At 54.9% G+C, this 16,684-nt stretch overlaps 1 protein-coding gene across 6 annotated transcripts in view; it reads right to left on the bottom strand.

Annotated features, from left to right (window-relative positions):
- The window catches only part of LOC147120730 (tensin-1-like), a 303,214-nt gene that overhangs the window by 125,290 nt on the left and 161,240 nt on the right, over positions 1-16,684 (bottom strand). For all 6 annotated transcript variants that reach the window (XM_085986962.1, XM_085986961.1, XM_085986958.1 and 3 more), the window contains 3 exons: positions 9,758-9,954; positions 7,313-7,379; positions 359-463 (listed from right to left, as the gene is read on the bottom strand). In XM_085986962.1, the coding sequence (XP_085843088.1) occupies positions 359-463; positions 7,313-7,379; positions 9,758-9,954 (369 nt within the window). The remainder of the gene's footprint in view (positions 1-358; positions 464-7,312; positions 7,380-9,757; positions 9,955-16,684) is intronic.

Below are 16,684 nucleotides of genomic sequence, written 5' to 3'. Positions count from 1 at the left end.
TCCTGTCAAATCCTTTAATCATCATCAACACCTCGATCAGATCACCCCTGAATCTTCTAAACTCGAGGGAATACAAGCCCAGTCTGTGCAACCTGTCCTCGTAATTTAACCCTCTAACCCTGGCATCATTCTGCATTAAGTTACTGTTAACTGTTGGATCAGACCCTTTAGAGAGAAGATTTTCAAAAAATCTCAGCAGTTGGAGTAAGGATTGGAAGACTCTTTTCCCCAGAGAGCCCCTTTCCATCGCCACCTCCTCTTCCACCTCCACCTCCCTTTCCAGCTCTGCACGAGTATGGCTCAATCACGGGGAGGCCTTGCTGTAGGGTTTGACCGTGAGGTTAACTGAAGATCTTACCTTGTCCCAATGCCGCTGACTGGAGCAGGACATCAGCTGGATTGTGAGGCTTCAGGCCCAGTGCCGAGAGTGGGGTCTTGGCTAGACCAGGCGGAGAACGCACTGCTACAATAAAACAAGAGATGTAAAGCTTGGATAACGGAGACACAGAAAGGAGTCCAGCTGATCAAGTGTCAAACAGGAGGTCACAGTCGGCTGGGTCACTGTCGGCTGGGTCACTGTCGGCTGGCTCACAGTCGGCTGGCTCACAGTCGGCTGGCTCACAGTCGGCTGGCTCACAGTCGGCTGGCTCACTGTCGGCTGGCTCACAGTCGGCTGGCTCACTGTCGGCTGGCTCACAGTCGGCTGGCTCACTGTCGGCTGGCTCACAGTCGGCTGGCTCACTGTCGGCTGGCTCACAGTCGGCTGGCTCACTGTCGGCTGGCTCACAGTCGGCTGGCTCACTGTCGGCTGGCTCACTGTCGGCTGGCTCACAGTCGGCTGGCTCACAGTCGGCTGGCTCACTGTCGGCTGGCTCACTGTCGGCTGGCTCACAGTCGGCTGGCTCACTGTCGGCTGGCTCACAGTCGGCTGGCTCACAGTCGGCTGGCTCACAGTCGGCTGGCTCACTGTCTGCTGGCTCACTGTCGGCTGGGTCACAGTCGGCTGGGTCACAGTCGGCTGGGTCACTGTCGGCTGGCTCACTGTCGGCTGGCTCACAGTCGGCTGGCTCACAGTCGGCTGCCTCACAGTCAGCTGGGTCACTGTTGGCTGGCTCACAGTCCGCTGGCTCACAGTCGGCTGGCTCACAGTCGGCTGGGTCACAGTCAGCTGGGTCACAGTCAGCCGGGTCACAGTCGGCTGGCTCACTGTCTGCTGGCTCACTGTCTGCTGGCTCACAGTCGGCTGGCTCACTGTCGGCTGGCTCACAGTCGGCTGGCTCACTGTCGGCTGGCTCACAGTCGGCTGGCTCACAGTCGGCTGGCTCACAGTCGGCTGGCTCACAGTCGGCTGGCTCACAGTCGGCTGGCTCACTGTCGGCTGGCTCACAGTCGGCTGTCTCACAGTCGGCTGGCTCACTGTCGGCTGGCTCACAGTCGGCTGGCTCACTGTCGGCTGGCTCACAGTCGGCTGGCTCACAGTCGGCTGGCTCACTGTCTGCTGGCTCACTGTCGGCTGGGTCACAGTCGGCTGGGTCACAGTCGGCTGGGTCACAGTCGGCTGGCTCACAGTCAGCTGGGTCACTGTTGGCTGGCTCACAGTCTGCTGGCTCACAGTCGGCTGGCTCACAGTCGGCTGGGTCACAGTCAGCTGGCTCACAGTCGGCTGGGTCACAGTCGGCTGGCTCACTGTCGGCTGGGTCACAGTTGGCTGGCTCACAGTCGGCTGCCTCACAGTCGGCTGCCTCACAGTCAGCTGGGTCACTGTTGGCTGGCTCACAGTCCGCTGGCTCACAGTCGGCTGGCTCACAGTCGGCTGGGTCACAGTCAGCTGGCTCACAGTCAGCCGGGTCACAGTCGGCTGGCTCACTGTCTGCTGGCTCACTGTCTGCTGGCTCACAGTCGGCTGGCTCACAGTCGGCTGGCTCACAGTCGGCTGGGTCACAGTCGGCTGGCTCACAGTCGGCTGGGTCACAGTCGGCTGGCTCGCTGTCGGCTGGCTCACTGTCGGCTAGCTCACTGTCGGCTGGGTCACGGTCGGCTGGGTCACGGTCGGCTGGCTCACTGTCGGCTGGCTCACTGTCGGCTGGCTCACAGTCGGCTGGGTCACAGTCGGCTGGGTCACAGTCGGCTGGGTCACAGTCGGCTGGGTCACTGTCTGCTGGCTCACAGTCGGCTGGCTCACAGTCGGCTGGCTCACAGTCGGCTGGCTGACAGTCGGCTGGGTCACAGTCGGCTGGCTCACTGTCGGCTGGCTCACTGTCGGCTGGCTCACTGTCGGCTGGCTCACAGTCGGCTGGCTCACTGTCGGCTGGCTCACAGTCGGCTGGCTCGCTGTCGGCTGGCTCGCTGTCGGCTGGCTCGCTGTCGGCTGGCTCGCTGTCGGCTGGCTCGCTGTCGGCTGGCTCACTGTCTGCTGGCTCGCAGTCGGCTGGCTCGCAGTCGGCTGGCTCGCTGTCGGCTGGCTCGCTGTCGGCTGGCTCGCTGTCGGCTGGCTCGCTGTCGGCTGGCTCGCTGTCTGCTGGCTCGCTCTCTGCTGGCTCACAGTCGGCTGGCTCACAGTCGGCTGGCTCACAGTCGGCTGGTTCACAGTCGGCTGGGTCACAGTCGGCTGGCTCGCTGTCGGCTGGCTCGCTGTCTGCTGGCTCGCTGTCTGCTGGCTCACTGTCTGCTGGCTCACTCTCTGCTGGCTCACAGTCGGCTGGCTCACAGTCGGCTGGCTCACAGTCGGCTGGCTCACTGTCGGCTGGGTCACTGTCGGCTGGCTCACAGTCGGCTGGCTCACTGTCGGCTGGCTCACTGTTGGCTGGCTCACTGTCTGCTGGCTCACAGTCGGCTGGCTCACAGTCGGCTGGCTCACAGTCTGCTGGCTCACAGTCGGCTGGGTCACTGTTGGCTGGCTCACAGTCGGCTGGCTCACTGTCGGCTGGGTCACAGTCGACTGGCTCACTGTCGGCTGGGTCACAGTCGGCTGGCTCACAGTCGGCTGGCTCACAGTCGGCTGGCTCACAGTCGGCTGGGTCACTGTCGGCTGGCTCACAGTCGGCTGGCTCACAGTCGGCTGGTTCACAGTCGGCTGGGTCACAGTCGGCTGGCTCACTGTCGGCTGGGTCACTGTCGGCTGGCTCACAGTCGGCTGGCTCACTGTCGGCTGGCTCACTGTCGGCTGGCTCACTGTCTGCTGGCTCACAGTCGGCTGGCTCACAGTCGGCTGGGTCACAGTCTCAGGGCAATTTCTTCCCTGGGTTTTGCCGTTTTAGCAAATTTGAAAGTCCGCTATGACCAGGTCACAATCCTCAATCTCCGCTCTGTGCTGAGATAGCAGGGATAGGAACATGGGAACATTAGGAATAAGAGGAGGCCATTCAGCCCCTCGAGGCTGTTCTATCGATCTGAGTCTTTAAAGCTGCAATTGGCTCCCACCCTCCGCAGCCTTTTGGGGGAGAGAGTTCCAGATTTCCACTGCCCTTTGTGTGAAGAAGTGCTTCCTGACATCACCCCTGAACGGCCGGGCTCTAATTTTAAGGTTCTGCCCCCTTGTTCTGGACTCCCCCCACCAGAGGAAATAGTTTCTCTCAATCTACCCGACACATGAGCGATGGAAACGGCACACTCGCATCGCTATAGTCCCAGTGGTGAAGCCAGCTATCGATAGTAATAGTTAGTAGTTAGTGGTCACGGTAGTCATAGTTAGTTGTAGTGGTTAGTAGTAATAATCATAGTTAGTATTAGTATCAGTAGTTCGTATATATAAAACCTGTACAAAACACTAGTTCGGCCCCAGCTGGAGTATTGTGTCCAATTCTGGGCACCACAATTTAGGACGGACCTGAAGGCTTAGGAGAGGGTAGAGAAGAGATTTACTAGAATGGTTCCAGGGATGAGGGATTACAGTTATGTGGATAGACTGGAGAAGCTGGGGTTTTTCTCCTTGGAGCAGAGAAGGCTAAGAGGAGATTTGATAGAGGTGTTCAAAATCATGAAGGGTTTAGATCGAGTAAATAAAGAGAAACTGTTTCCAATGGCGGAAGGGTCGATAACCAGAGGGCACAGATTGAAGGTGATTGGCAAAAGAACCAGGGGCGACATGAGGTAAAACTTTTTTACGCGACGAGTGGTTAGGATTTGGAATCACTGCCTGATGGGGCGGTGGATACAGGGTCAATCGGAGCTTTCAAAAGGGAATTGGATAAATACTTGAAGGAGAAACAATTGCAGGGATATGGGGAAAGAGCGGGGGAAGTGGGACTGACTGGATCGCTCTTCGAACGAGCCGGCACAGACTCGATGGGCCGAATGGCCTCCTTCTGTGCTGTACTATTCCATGATTCTATGTCCTGTAGAATAATCCCATTATTTTATAATGTCTCCGTTCCCCATCCTTTCCCAGTCTCACAACTCTGCATCAGGAAGACAACAACGTCAAAAGGCCACCGGCATTTGTGGTTTTATAAATAAGTGCAGAGACAAGAGTAAAGAAGTGATGAAGAATTTGTGGAAAACATCAGTCAGGCCACAGTTATAGAGATGTGTGCAATTCTGGGTGTCCCTTTGCAGGAAGGAGATTCAATCCCTGGCGTGTGTACAGAGTTTATTCACCATGATGATGCCAGGGGTGGGAAGGTATAGTTATGAGGAGAAACTTGAGATAAGCATGTAAGACCATAAGAATTAGGAGCAGGAGTCGGCCATACGGCTCCTCGAGCCTGCTCCACCATTCAATGGCAGATCTACGACCTCAACTCCACTTTCCCGCCCGATCTCCATATCCCTCGATTCCCCCAGAGTCCAAAAATCTATCGATCTCAGCCTTGAATATACTCAACGACTGAGCCCCCACAGCCCTCTGGGGGAGAGAATTCCAAAGATTCACAACCCTCTGAAGAAATTTCTCCTCATCTCAGTCCTAAATGGCCGACCCCTTATTCTGAGACTGTGACCCCTGGTTCTAGACTCCCCAGCCAGGGGAAACATCTTCTCAGCATCTACATTGTCAAGCCCCCTAAGAATCTTATTTGTTTCAATGAGTAGATACTGGGCCTATTTCCACAGGAGCAGAGAAGATTATGAGGAGATTTAATTGAGTTTAATGAAGCGATTTGAGAGTGTGAATCGGGGGAAGGACTATTTCCGCTGGCTGGGGGGTCAGTGACGATGGATCATCAATTTAAAATGATCACAGAGTGAGGAGAGAGGTTGGGAGAAATTCCTTCCCTCTGAGGGTTCTTGGAGCATGGACTGTTTCACCACAGGCAGTGAGTGAGGCAGAGACCATCGCACCTTTGAAGGAAAAAGTGGATAAATATTTCAAGCAGAGGAAGATACAGGGCTATGGGGAGAGAGCGGGGCAGTGGGATTAGTTTGGGATTGATACAGGGCTATGGGGAGAGAGCGGGGCAGTGGGATTAGTTTGGGATTGATACAGGGCTATGGGGAGAGAGCGGGGCAGTGGGATTAGTTTGGGATTGATACAGGGCTATGGGGGGAGAGCGGGGCAGTGGGATTAGTTTGGGGATTGATACAGGGCTATGGGGAGAGAGCGGCGCAGTGGGATTAGTTTGGGATTGATACAGGGCTATGGGGGAGAGTGGGGCAGTGGGATTAGTTTGGGATTGATACAGGGCTATGGGGGGAGAGCGGGGCAGTGGGATTAGTTTGGGGATTGATACAGGGCTATGGGGAGAGAGCGGCGCAGTGGGATTAGTTTGGGATTGATACAGGGCTATGGGGAGAGAGCGGGGCAGTGGGATTAGTTTGGGATTGATACAGGGCTATGGGGAGAGAGCGGCGCAGTGGGATTAGTTTGGGATTGATACAGGGCTATGGGGAGAGAGCGGGGCAGTGGGATTAGTTTGGGATTGATACAGGGCTATGGGGAGAGTGCGGGGCAGTGGGATTAGTTTGGGATTGATACAGGGCTATGGGGAGAGAGCGGGGAGTGGGATTAGTTTGGGGATTGATACAGGGCTATGGGGAGAGAGCAGGGCAGTGGGATTAGTTTGGGGATTGATACAGGGCTATGGGGAGAGAGCGGGGCAGTGGGATTAGTTTGGGATTGATACAGGGCTATGGGGAGAGAGCGGGGCATTGGGATTAGTTTGGGAATGATACAAGGCTATGGGGAGAGTGCGGGGCAGTGGGATTAGTTTGGGGATTGATACAGGGCTATGGGGAGAGAGCGGGGCAGTGGGATTAGTTTGGGGTTGTTACAGGGCTATGGGGAGAGAGCGGGGCAGTGGGCTTAGTTTGAGATTGATACAGGGCTATGGGGAGAGAGTGGGGCAGTGGGATTAGTTTGGAATGATACAGGGCAATGGGGAGAGTGCGGGGCAGTGAGATTAGTTTGGGATTGATACAGGGCTATTGGGAGAGAGTGGGGCAGTGGGATTAGTTTGGGAATGATACAGGACAATGGGGAGAGAGCGGGACAGTGGGATTAGTTTGGGATTGATACAGGACAATGGGGAGAGAGCGGGGCAGTGGGATTAGTTTGGGATTGATACAGGGCTGTGGGGAGAGAGTGGGGCAGTGGGATTAGTTTGGGATTGATACAGGGCTATGGGGAGAGAGTGGGGCAGTGGGATTAGTTTGGGAATGATACAGGACAATGGGGAGAGAGCGGGGCAGTGGGATTAGTTTGGGATTGATACAGGGCTGTGGGGAGAGAGTGGGGCAGTGGGATTAGTTTGGGATTGATACAGGGCTATGGGGAGAGAGTGGGGCAGTGGGATTAGTTTGGGATTGATACAGGGCTGTGGGGAGAGAGTGGGGCAGTGGGATTAGTTTGGAATAATACAGGACAATGGGGTGAGAGCGGGGCAGTGGGATTAGTTTGGGATTGATACAGGGCTGTGGGGAGAGAGTGGGGCAGTGGGATTAGTTTGGAATAATACAGGACAATGGGGTGAGAGCGGGGCAGTGGGATTAGTTTGGGATTGTTACAGGGCTTTGGGGAGAGAGTGGGGCAGTGGGATTAGTTTGGGATTGTTACAGGGCTTTGGGGAGAGCGGGGCAGTGGGATTAGTTTCGGAATGATACAGGGCTTTGGGGAGAGAGCGGGGCAGTGGGATTAGTTTGGGAATGATACTGGACTATGGGGAGAGAGCGGGGCAGTGGGATTAGTTCTAGCAAAGACCCCGCATAGAAATAGTTCTGTGGTTCTGATTGTCAGCAATGTGTGAAAGGTTAGCTTGATGCTGATAATCTTTTCTGTAACCATCCTCTTCCACCTGTCTGATAATTTGGACTTCACTGATTTTGAGTTAAGGGGTTTGAGAAGAGACAAGTAAGGCAGGCGTGAGGAGACAGTTCTCACCACCACTGGTCGGGCTTGTTGCTCCTTCCATCTCCTCGAACGCTTCTCTGTAGCTGTGCATGTTGGGCTGTTAAAGACAAATTGATACAAAGTGGTCAAGGCAACTAAATAACAAACCAGCAATTCCAAGCCGCAGGGTGGCGCCGAGTAACCGTGACTGCGGCCAAGTGAAAGAATCCCATCTGGACACTCGTCACTGTTCAGCTCAACCGAGGGGTCTTCACAGGAACAGGAGGAGGCCATTCAGCCCCTCGAGCCTGTTACACAGGAACAGGAGGCCATTCAGCCCCTCGAGCCGGTTACACAGGAACAGGAGGAGGCCATTCAGCCCCTCGAGCCTGTTACACAGGAACAGGAGGAGGCCAATCAGCCCCTCGAGCCTGTTACACAGGAACAGGAGGAGGCCATTCAGCCCCTCGAGCCTGTTACACAGGAACAGGAGGAGGCCAATCAGCCCCTCGAGCCTGTTACACAGGAACAGGAGGAGGCCATTCAGCCCCTCGAGCCGGTTACACAGGAACAGGAGGCCATTCGGCCCCTCGAGTCTGTTACACAGGAACAGGAGGAGGTCATTCAGCCCCTCGAGCCTGTTACACAGGAACAGGAGGAGGCCAATCAGCCCCTCAAGCCTGTTACACAGGAACAGGAGGAGGCCATTCAGCCCCTCGAGCCTGTTACACAGGAACAGGAGGAGGCCATTCAATCCCTCGAGATTGTTGCAACAAACTTGTAGCTATCTCAGTCTTGAAAGCTCTAATTGACCCCCAACCTCCCCAGCCTTTGTTGTGGGTGGGGGAGGGGCTGGAGTTCCAGATTTCCACGACCCTTTGTGTGAAAACATGTTTTGTGATTTCAGTCCTGAACAGCCTGGCTCTAATTTTAAAACACAAGCTGGGGTATTGTGGAGAATTCTGGGCCCCACACTTCAGGAAAGATGTAAAGGCCTTAGAAAGGGGACAGAGGAGGTTTACCAGGATGTGACCAGGGATGAGGGACTTCAGTTATGAGGAGAGGTTGGAAAAGTTCGGACTGTTCTCCATGGAACAGAGAAGGTTAAGAGGTTAAGAGGTTTTCAGGATGATGAGAGGTTTTGATGGAGTAGATAGAGAAAAACTATTCCCTCTGGCGAGGGGTCAATAACCAGAGGTCAGAGATTCAAAATCACTGGCGACAGATCTCGAGGGGAGATGAGGAGAAATGTTTTCACTCCGAGAGTTGTCGGGATCGGGAACGCTCGGCCTGAACAGGTGGTGGGAGCTGATTCCATCAATAATTTTAACAGGGAGTTGGACGGGTTCTCGAGGATGAGGAACTCACAGGGTTACGGACAATACGCGGGAGTGTGTGACTGAGCACGACTGGTCTTTCAAAGAGCCGGCACAGGCACGACGGGCCGAATGGCCTCCTTCTGTGCTGTAAGTTTCTATGATTCAATGAAGTTAACACTTCATTAATTTTACCCTGTTGGATGTTATGGCACGGTGCTCGCCCATGGGGGGTGGAACTAGAACCCTTGGCCTACCCAATACAATCGATTAAAGAAGCGTTACCATAATCTTACAGTGTCAGCCATGGGTCAGTGGTGCAACTCTTGCCTCTTAGTCAGAAGGTTGCGGGTTCGAGCACCACTCCAGAGACAGTGATCTGGAGAGACTACAGAGGATGGGGTTGTTCTCCTTAGAGCAGAGAAGGTTAAGAGGAGATTTAATAGAGGTGTTCAAAATCATGAAGGGTTTTGATGGAGTAAATAAGGAGAAACTGTTTCCAGTGGCGGGAGGGTCGGTAACCAGAGGACACAGAGTGAAGATAATCGGCAAAAGAACCAGAGGGGAGATGAGGAGAATGTTTTTACGCAGCGAGTTGTTGTGATCTGGAATGCGCTGCCTGAAAGGGCGGTGGAAGCAGATTCAATAGTAAGTTTCAAAAGGGAATTGGACAAATACTTGAAAAAGAAAAATCTGCAGGGCTCTGGGGAAAGAGCAGGGGGGAGTGGGACTAATTGGAGAGCTCGTTCAAAGAGCTGGCACAGGCACGATGGGCTGAACGGCCGTCTGTGCTCTATCATTCTATGAATCGCCTACCCCTCCCTCGACCGCGATGCCGTCCCGAACACTTACCCATGTGCTGGAGACGGTTCTACCGCCCGTAATCCCGTTCCCGTCCGTTGGCTGGGCAGCGAATGCTGCTGGGATTGGGCGGGAGTAATCCTCCGATATGGAAACGAGTCCCGGGAGCTGAAATCTCGCCAAAAGTCACCTCCTGCTCATCCTTGCCGCACCCCTAACGCACCGATCCCATTCACTGGTAGAATCCAGCCCCCCACCCCGCAAGCTCCACCCCTGCCACTTTCTGGGCCGGGAGGGTGAGTGAAGCCTGTGGACCCCCCACCCCAATGAGAGGCGCGGGAGATTATGAAAACCCGGATGGCAGTCAGCGCAGTCTCACCTCCTTGGGGCGTCCTCCTGGATTGGCAGAGATAGAGCTGGCTAGCTCGGGGGACACGCAGCGCACTGCGGAACGCACGGGCGGGCTCCGGAATCCACCGCTGCTGCTGCTGCTGTTCTCGTACTGCCCCTCACTGGTGGTTCGTCGTCTAGTGGTCGTCCCCATCTCATCGGGGCTCATGGCCCGTGACCTCACACCTGGGCCCAAGGAAATCCGGCAGATTAGTCATTTAATCTCCATATCATCTTCACACTTCTAAACTCAATCTTTCCCAGGTCCCCCAACTGTAACACTGCTCCCCTCCCTCAAACTGTGGGACTCCTCCCCTCCCTCAGTCTCCCCTCAAACTGTGGGACTCCTCCCCTCCCTCAGTCTCCCCTCAAACTGTGGGACTCCTCCCCTCCCTCAGTCTCCCCTCAAACTGTGTGACTCCTCCCCTCCCTCAGTCTCCCCTCAAACTGTGGGACTCCTCCCCTCCCTCAGTCTCCCCTCAAACTGTGGGACTCCTCCACTCCCTCAGACTCCCCTCAAACTGTGGGACTCCTCCCCTCCCTCAGTCTCCCCTCAAACTGTGGGACTCCTCCCCTCCCTCAGTCTCCCCTCAAACTGTGGGCCTCTATGGGAGCTGACACTGAGACACACACGGGCCGTACAGTACCAGACGGGAGTGAATCGTTCCCTTTTACCCGCTGTGTACTGTACATGTACAGGAGCTGACACTGAGACACACACGGGCCGTACAGTCCCAGACGGGAGTGAATTGTTCATAGAAACATAGAAGATAGGAGCAGGAGTAGGCCATTCGGCCCCTCGAGCCTGCTCCGCCATTCAATGAGATCATGGCTGATCATCCAAATTCAGTACCCTGTCCCTGCCTTCTCCCCATATCCCTTGATCCCTTTCGCCTCAAGAAATATATCCAACTCTTTCTTGAATATATTTCATGAATTGGCCTCCACCGCCCTCTGTGGCAGAGAATTCCACAGGTTCACCACTCTTTGGGTGAAGAAATTCCTCCTCATTTCAGTCCTAAATGGCTTACCCCTTATCCTTAAGACTATGACCCCTGGTTCTGGACTCCCCGGCCATCAGAAACATCCTTTCTGCATCTAGTCTGTCCAGACCTGACAGAATTTTATAGGTTTCGATGAGATCCCCTCTCAATCTTCTAAACTCCAGTGAGTATAAGCCCAATCGACACAATCTCTCCTCGTACGTCATTCCTGCCATCCCAGGTATCAGCCTGGTGAATCTTCGCTGCACTCCCTCCATGGCAAGAATGTCCTTCCTCAGGTAAGGTGACCAAAACTGCACACAATACTCAAGATGTGGTCTCACCAAGGCCCTGTACAACTGCAGCAAGACATCCTTGTTCCTGTACTCGAACCCTCTCGCTACGAAGGCCAACATACCATTTGCCTTCTTAACCGCCTGCTGCACCTGCATGCTTACCTTCAGCGACTGGTGCACAATAACACCCAGGTCTCTTTGCACTTCCCCTTCTCCCAATCTATTGCCATTCAAATAATAATCTGCCTTCCTGTTTTTGCCACCAAAGTGGATAACCTCACATTTATCCACATTATAGTGCATTTGCCATGTTTCTGCCCAATCACCCAACCTGTCCAAATCGTTCACGACATCCTCCTCACAGCTTACCCTCCCACCCAGCTTTGTGTCGTCTGCAAATTTGGAGCTATTACATCCAATTCCCTCGTCCAGATCATTAATATATATTGTGAACAGCTGGGGTCCTAGGACCGATCCTTGCGGTACCCCACTAGTCACTGCCTGCCACTCGGAAAATGACCCGTTTATCCCTTTTACCCGCTGTGTACTGTACATGTACAGGAGCTGACACTGAGACACACACAGGCCGTACAATACCAGACGGGAGTGAATCATTCCTCTTTTACCCGCTGTGTGCTGTACATGTACAGGAGCTGACACTGAGACACACACGGGCCGTACAGTCCCAGACGGGAGTGAATCATTCCCTTTTACCCGCTGTGTGCTGTACATGTACAGGAGCTGACACTGAGACACACACGGGCCGTACAGTCCCAGACGGGAGTGAATCATTCCCTTTTACCCGCTGTGTGCTGTACATGTACAGGAGCTGACACTGTGGGGTAGATATTGCGCCTCATTACGCTTGTTATGCGTGTGTATAAACGGGCGCAACAAGGGCCAATTTTGGGGAACAACGTCTTTCACCTTGAGTCTGCATGAAAGACGTCCCACCTGATAATGTGTTGGGGAATTTTCGCTGGCGGATGTAAATGAGACGACCAATGCCAGTGTTAGGCACCTTCGTAGACATTGGAGTGTGGTGAGCGGGGAGGAGCTGTGTCTGCTTGCTTCGGGATTCCTCATCCACCCCCAACTAAAAGCAATTATCTTTTAATAAACCACAGTACTCGCGATCAGCTCCTCCCAGGGTCATCAAACTTCCAGCATTGTTCTGGAGTCACTAGGAATGCAAGATTAATCTGCTGCACAGTACTGCGAGCAATCAGCAGTCTGATGGAATACTCTCCACTTGTAGGCATACACAGACCCTCAGGGGGCTAAATTTGGTTGATTTGCGCCTCCCGTTAGCGCCCTCTTGGGCACAAATCAACTAGCGCCTGGACGCAGCGCCGCAAACGCCTCCCGCGAAATTCAGCGTGAGGTTAGCGGCGGCGCTGCGTCGCCGGTGATGACATCATCACCGTGCACAGCGCCCCGCTCGCAATATTGGGTGGCGCCCCCGATTTACCGCTGGACGCTATGTCGCCGGGGTCAGGGGGGCCTACCTGCAGCCAGGGCAGCGCCAGTTAAAGGGGAGGTGGCGGGCGGGCGGGCGCTACCCAATTTTTAGCCCATAATTTTTTAATTTTGGTGTATATTAAAATGCTTTGCCAGGTCAAAAGGTTTTTCGAAGTGAAATAAAGTTGTAAGAGGCGGTCTTTCACTGCTAAGTGGACATGGATTGTGCTTTGACGTGCTTTACTGAAAGGCAGCAAGCATTTGGGAGCAAATGTGCTTTCAAAAGGAACTGTTGTCTTTGCAATAGCAAAATACTGCGGATGCTGGAAATCTGAAATAACAACAAAAATTGCTGGAAACACTCAGCAGATCAGGCAGCACCGAGGAGAGGAGGAACAGAGTCCGCGTTTCAGGTCGAACCTTTCGTCAGAACTGGAAGCGTTTCGGGAGGATTGTTGTATTTGCAAGCTGCTTTGTGATGGAGATATTTCAAGAGCTGTGTTTCGGATAAGCAGATACTGACAGAAGAAATGGTTGTGACTGCAGGGGGTAGTCATAGACAACATGAGATAAACAAAGCCCCTTCGATTTGCAGACTTCGGGGAAAAAATGGAGTCGAGCCCCCTTTGGGGCGCTATCTTCCCCGAAAAATTTCACACCCCCGCGGCCGAAATTGAGCGGAAGTGCCCCAAGAGGGAAACAGGGTGCTACTGGAAACGCCCTGCCTCCCTCTTGGGGCGCTGCGAGGGAATATCGGGGCGCTATGTGCCGCGCTGTTGCAGGCCTTCCTCCCCTTTTTAAAGGGGAGTGGCCTTGCGCAACGTGACCCGGGATCGGAGTGCCGGCAAAGGAGCCCAGCACTCGAGGGAAGTGCCGGGCTCTTGGAGCGCAGCCGGCACTCCGCGGGGCGGGGTGTGGGGGTGCTGCCGGGCTCTTGGAGCGCAGCTGGCACTCCGCGGGGCGGGGTGTGGGGGTGCTGCCGGGCTCTTGGAGCGCAGCCGGCACTCCGCGGGGCGGGCTGTGGGGGTGCTGCCGGGCTCTTGGAGCGCAGCCGGCACTCCGCGGGGCGGGGTGTGGGGGTGCTGCCGGGCTCTTGGAGCGCAGCCGGCACTCCGCGGGGCGGGGTGTGGGGGTGCTGCCGGGCGACCAGCAACAAAAATGGCCTCCCAGCACCTCACCTTTAAATAGCGCCGCCCCAACTGCAGGTAGACCCCGCTGACCCTGTCGGACATAGCGTTCGCCAGTATGTCAGGGGGCGCTACCGAAGATCACGGCTGGGGTGCGAGCAGGGGCGCTGCGCACGGTGATGACGCCATCGCCGGCGGCACGGCGCCGCAGGGCTCTAACGGTTACCGCCGCTGCTAACCTCCCGCTGAATTTTGCGGGAGGCGTTAGCGGCGCCGCGCCTGGGCGCTACTTGCTTTTAGGGTGCTAGCGGGCGGCGCAAAGTCGCCGAATTTTTCCCCCGTCGCGCCTACAACAAAACAGGCCACAAGATTGTGGGACGGCTTTTGGTGGCTAAAGGGGAGGAGTCAAACTTTTGACGTTTTAAACTGCAGGATGCGACATAACACATTTTGTAAACTTTTATGAGTGAGTGAACAATTTTGGGCTTTGATAAAGGCAACTAACAGATAACAACACCAGATTGCACAATCTACAAGATGCACTGCAGCAACTCGCCAAGGCTTCTTCGGCAGCACCTCCCAAACCCGCGACCTCTTCCACCTAGAAGGACAAGGGCAGCAGGCGCATGGGAACACCACCACCTCCAAGATCCCCTCCAAGCCCTGTTCCTGGGACTAGGGACAGGGTCACTGGCAAGGCTTGGAAACTAAGCAGAGCCAGGCCTGGTTAGTACCTAGAGGGGTGACCATCAGGGAAAACCAGGTGCAGAAGGTCACGGAAGGAGCCCTGAGGAGGGGCGGCTGGTGAGTAGGCCCGGGCGTTGGGCTGAAGATTGTCGGACAGGAGGAATGGTGGAAATGGAATGGCGGCGCGGACAGACGCAGCGGCTTTGCTTCTCCCAGGATGGTGCTATTTACGTTTAATGTTATTTGTACTGGACTCATGGGAGCTTGCAAGATCACATTTCGTTGTACAATGACAATAAAGTTGAATTATTATAAGTCACACACCATCCTGACTTGGAAATATATCGCCGATCCTTCATCGTCACTGGGTCAAAATCCTGGAACTCCCTCCCTACCAGCACTGTGGGAGCACCTTCACCACACGGACTGCAGCGGTTCAAGAAGGCGGCTCACCACCACCTTCTCAAGGGGCAATAAGTGCTGGCCTTGCCAGCGACGCCCATATCCCAAGAATTGGGGCATTTAAAAAAAAAAATCTTTCAACGCTTTTGCTTATTAGTTATAGAAATATTGGAGACGGGAGAAATATTGTTTGACCGAGCGGGGCGGTTGGAGGCGGGAGGTCATGTGATGAAACCGCCAAGTCTACGTCCAATCAGAGTTGATGCCGTTATCTCCCCCACCGTTGCCACAGCAACCCTCTGCACCTCCCCCTCCCTGCAACCCCCGCCGATCCATGGACTTACTCCGCACTCGCTGCCTGCAAAGCAAGCCGAGCCGCCCGACATTCATCTTTGTAAAACGGGCGAGCTGATTGCGATGGCGCGACAGCTCCAGTGATGCTCATGAGGGTTGACTGCAGGCTGACATCGGGCCTACTGAAGCGGGCCCATCAGCAGCGTTGAGAGAAATCTCACATCTCTTGCACCTGGGGTTTATTGGGCACCGAATGAGATTTAATCGAGGTGTTCAAAATCATGAAGGGTTTTGATGGAGTAAATAAGGAGAAACTGTTTCCAGTGGCAGGAGGGTCGGTAACCAGAGGACACAGAGTGAAGATAATCGGCAAAAGAACCAGAGGGGAGATGAGAATTTTTTTTACGCAGCGACTTGTTGTGATCTGGAATGCGCTGCCTGAAAGGGCGGTGGAAGCAGGTTCAATAGTAACTTTCACAAGGGAATTGGATAAATACTTGAAAAGGAAAAAAATGTGCAGTGTTATGGGGGAAGAGCGGGGGTGTGGGACTAATTGGAGAGCTCGTTCAAAGAGACACGATGGGCCAAATGGCCTCCTTCTGTGCTGCATCATCCTATGAGGAAACGGTCGATCTCTCCGCTCGATCTATATCAGCTGTGTCAGCCATGGATCAGTGGGCAGCACTCTCGCCTGAGTCAGAAGGTCATGGGTTCAAGTCCCACTCCAGAGACTTGAGCACGAAAATCTAGGCTGACACTCCAGTGCAGTACTGAGGGAGTGCCGCACTGTCGGAGGGTCAGTACTGAGGGAATGCAGGACTGAGGGTCAGTACTGAGGGAGCGCTGCACTGTCAGAGGGTCAGTACTGAGGGAGTGCCGCACTGTCGGAGGGTCAGTACTGAGGGAACGCAGAACTGAGGGTCAGTATGGAGGGCGCGCTGCACTGTCGGAGGGGCAGTGCTGAGGGAGCGCCGCTCTGTCGGAGGGTCAGTACTGAGGGAACGCAGAACTGAGGGTCAGTACGGAGGGCGCGCTGCACTGTCGGAGGGGCAGTACTGAGGGAACGCAGCACTGTCGGAGGGGCAGTGCTGAGGGAGCGCCGCTCTGTCGGAGGGGCAGTACTGAGGGAGTGCCGCACTGTCGGAGGGGCAGTACTGAGGGAGCGCCGCACTGTCGGAGGGGCAGTACTGAGGGAGCGCTGCACTGTCGGAGGGGCAGTACTGAGGGAGCACTGCACTGTCGGAGGGGCAGTACTGAGGGAGCGCTGCACTGTCGGAGGGGCAGTACTGAGGGAGCGCTGCACTGTTGGAGGGGCAGTACTGAGGGAGCGCTGCACTGTCGGAGGGGCAGTACTGAGGGAGCGCTGCACTGTCGGAGGGGCAGTACTGAGGGAGCGCTGCACTGTCGGAGGGGCAGTACTGAGGGAGCGCTGCACTGTCGGAGGTGCCGTCTATTTGATGAAACGTTAAACCGAGGCCTCGTCTGCCCTCTCAGGTGTAAAAGATCCCATGGCACTATTTCGAAGAAGAGCAGGGGAGTTCTCCCCGGTGTCCTGGGCCAATATTTATCCCTCAATCAACATCACTAAAACAGATGATCTGGTCATTATCACATTGCTGTTTGTGGGAGCTTACTGTGCGCAAATTGGCTGCCGCGTTTCCTACAT

The sequence above is a fragment of the Somniosus microcephalus genome, chromosome 4 (genome assembly GCF_052327205.1).
Source record: "Somniosus microcephalus isolate GS21.2 chromosome 4, FLI_Smic_1.0, whole genome shotgun sequence".
Lineage (NCBI taxonomy): Eukaryota > Metazoa > Chordata > Chondrichthyes > Squaliformes > Somniosidae > Somniosus > Somniosus microcephalus.
This window is presented reverse-complemented; position numbering and strand designations above follow the sequence as displayed.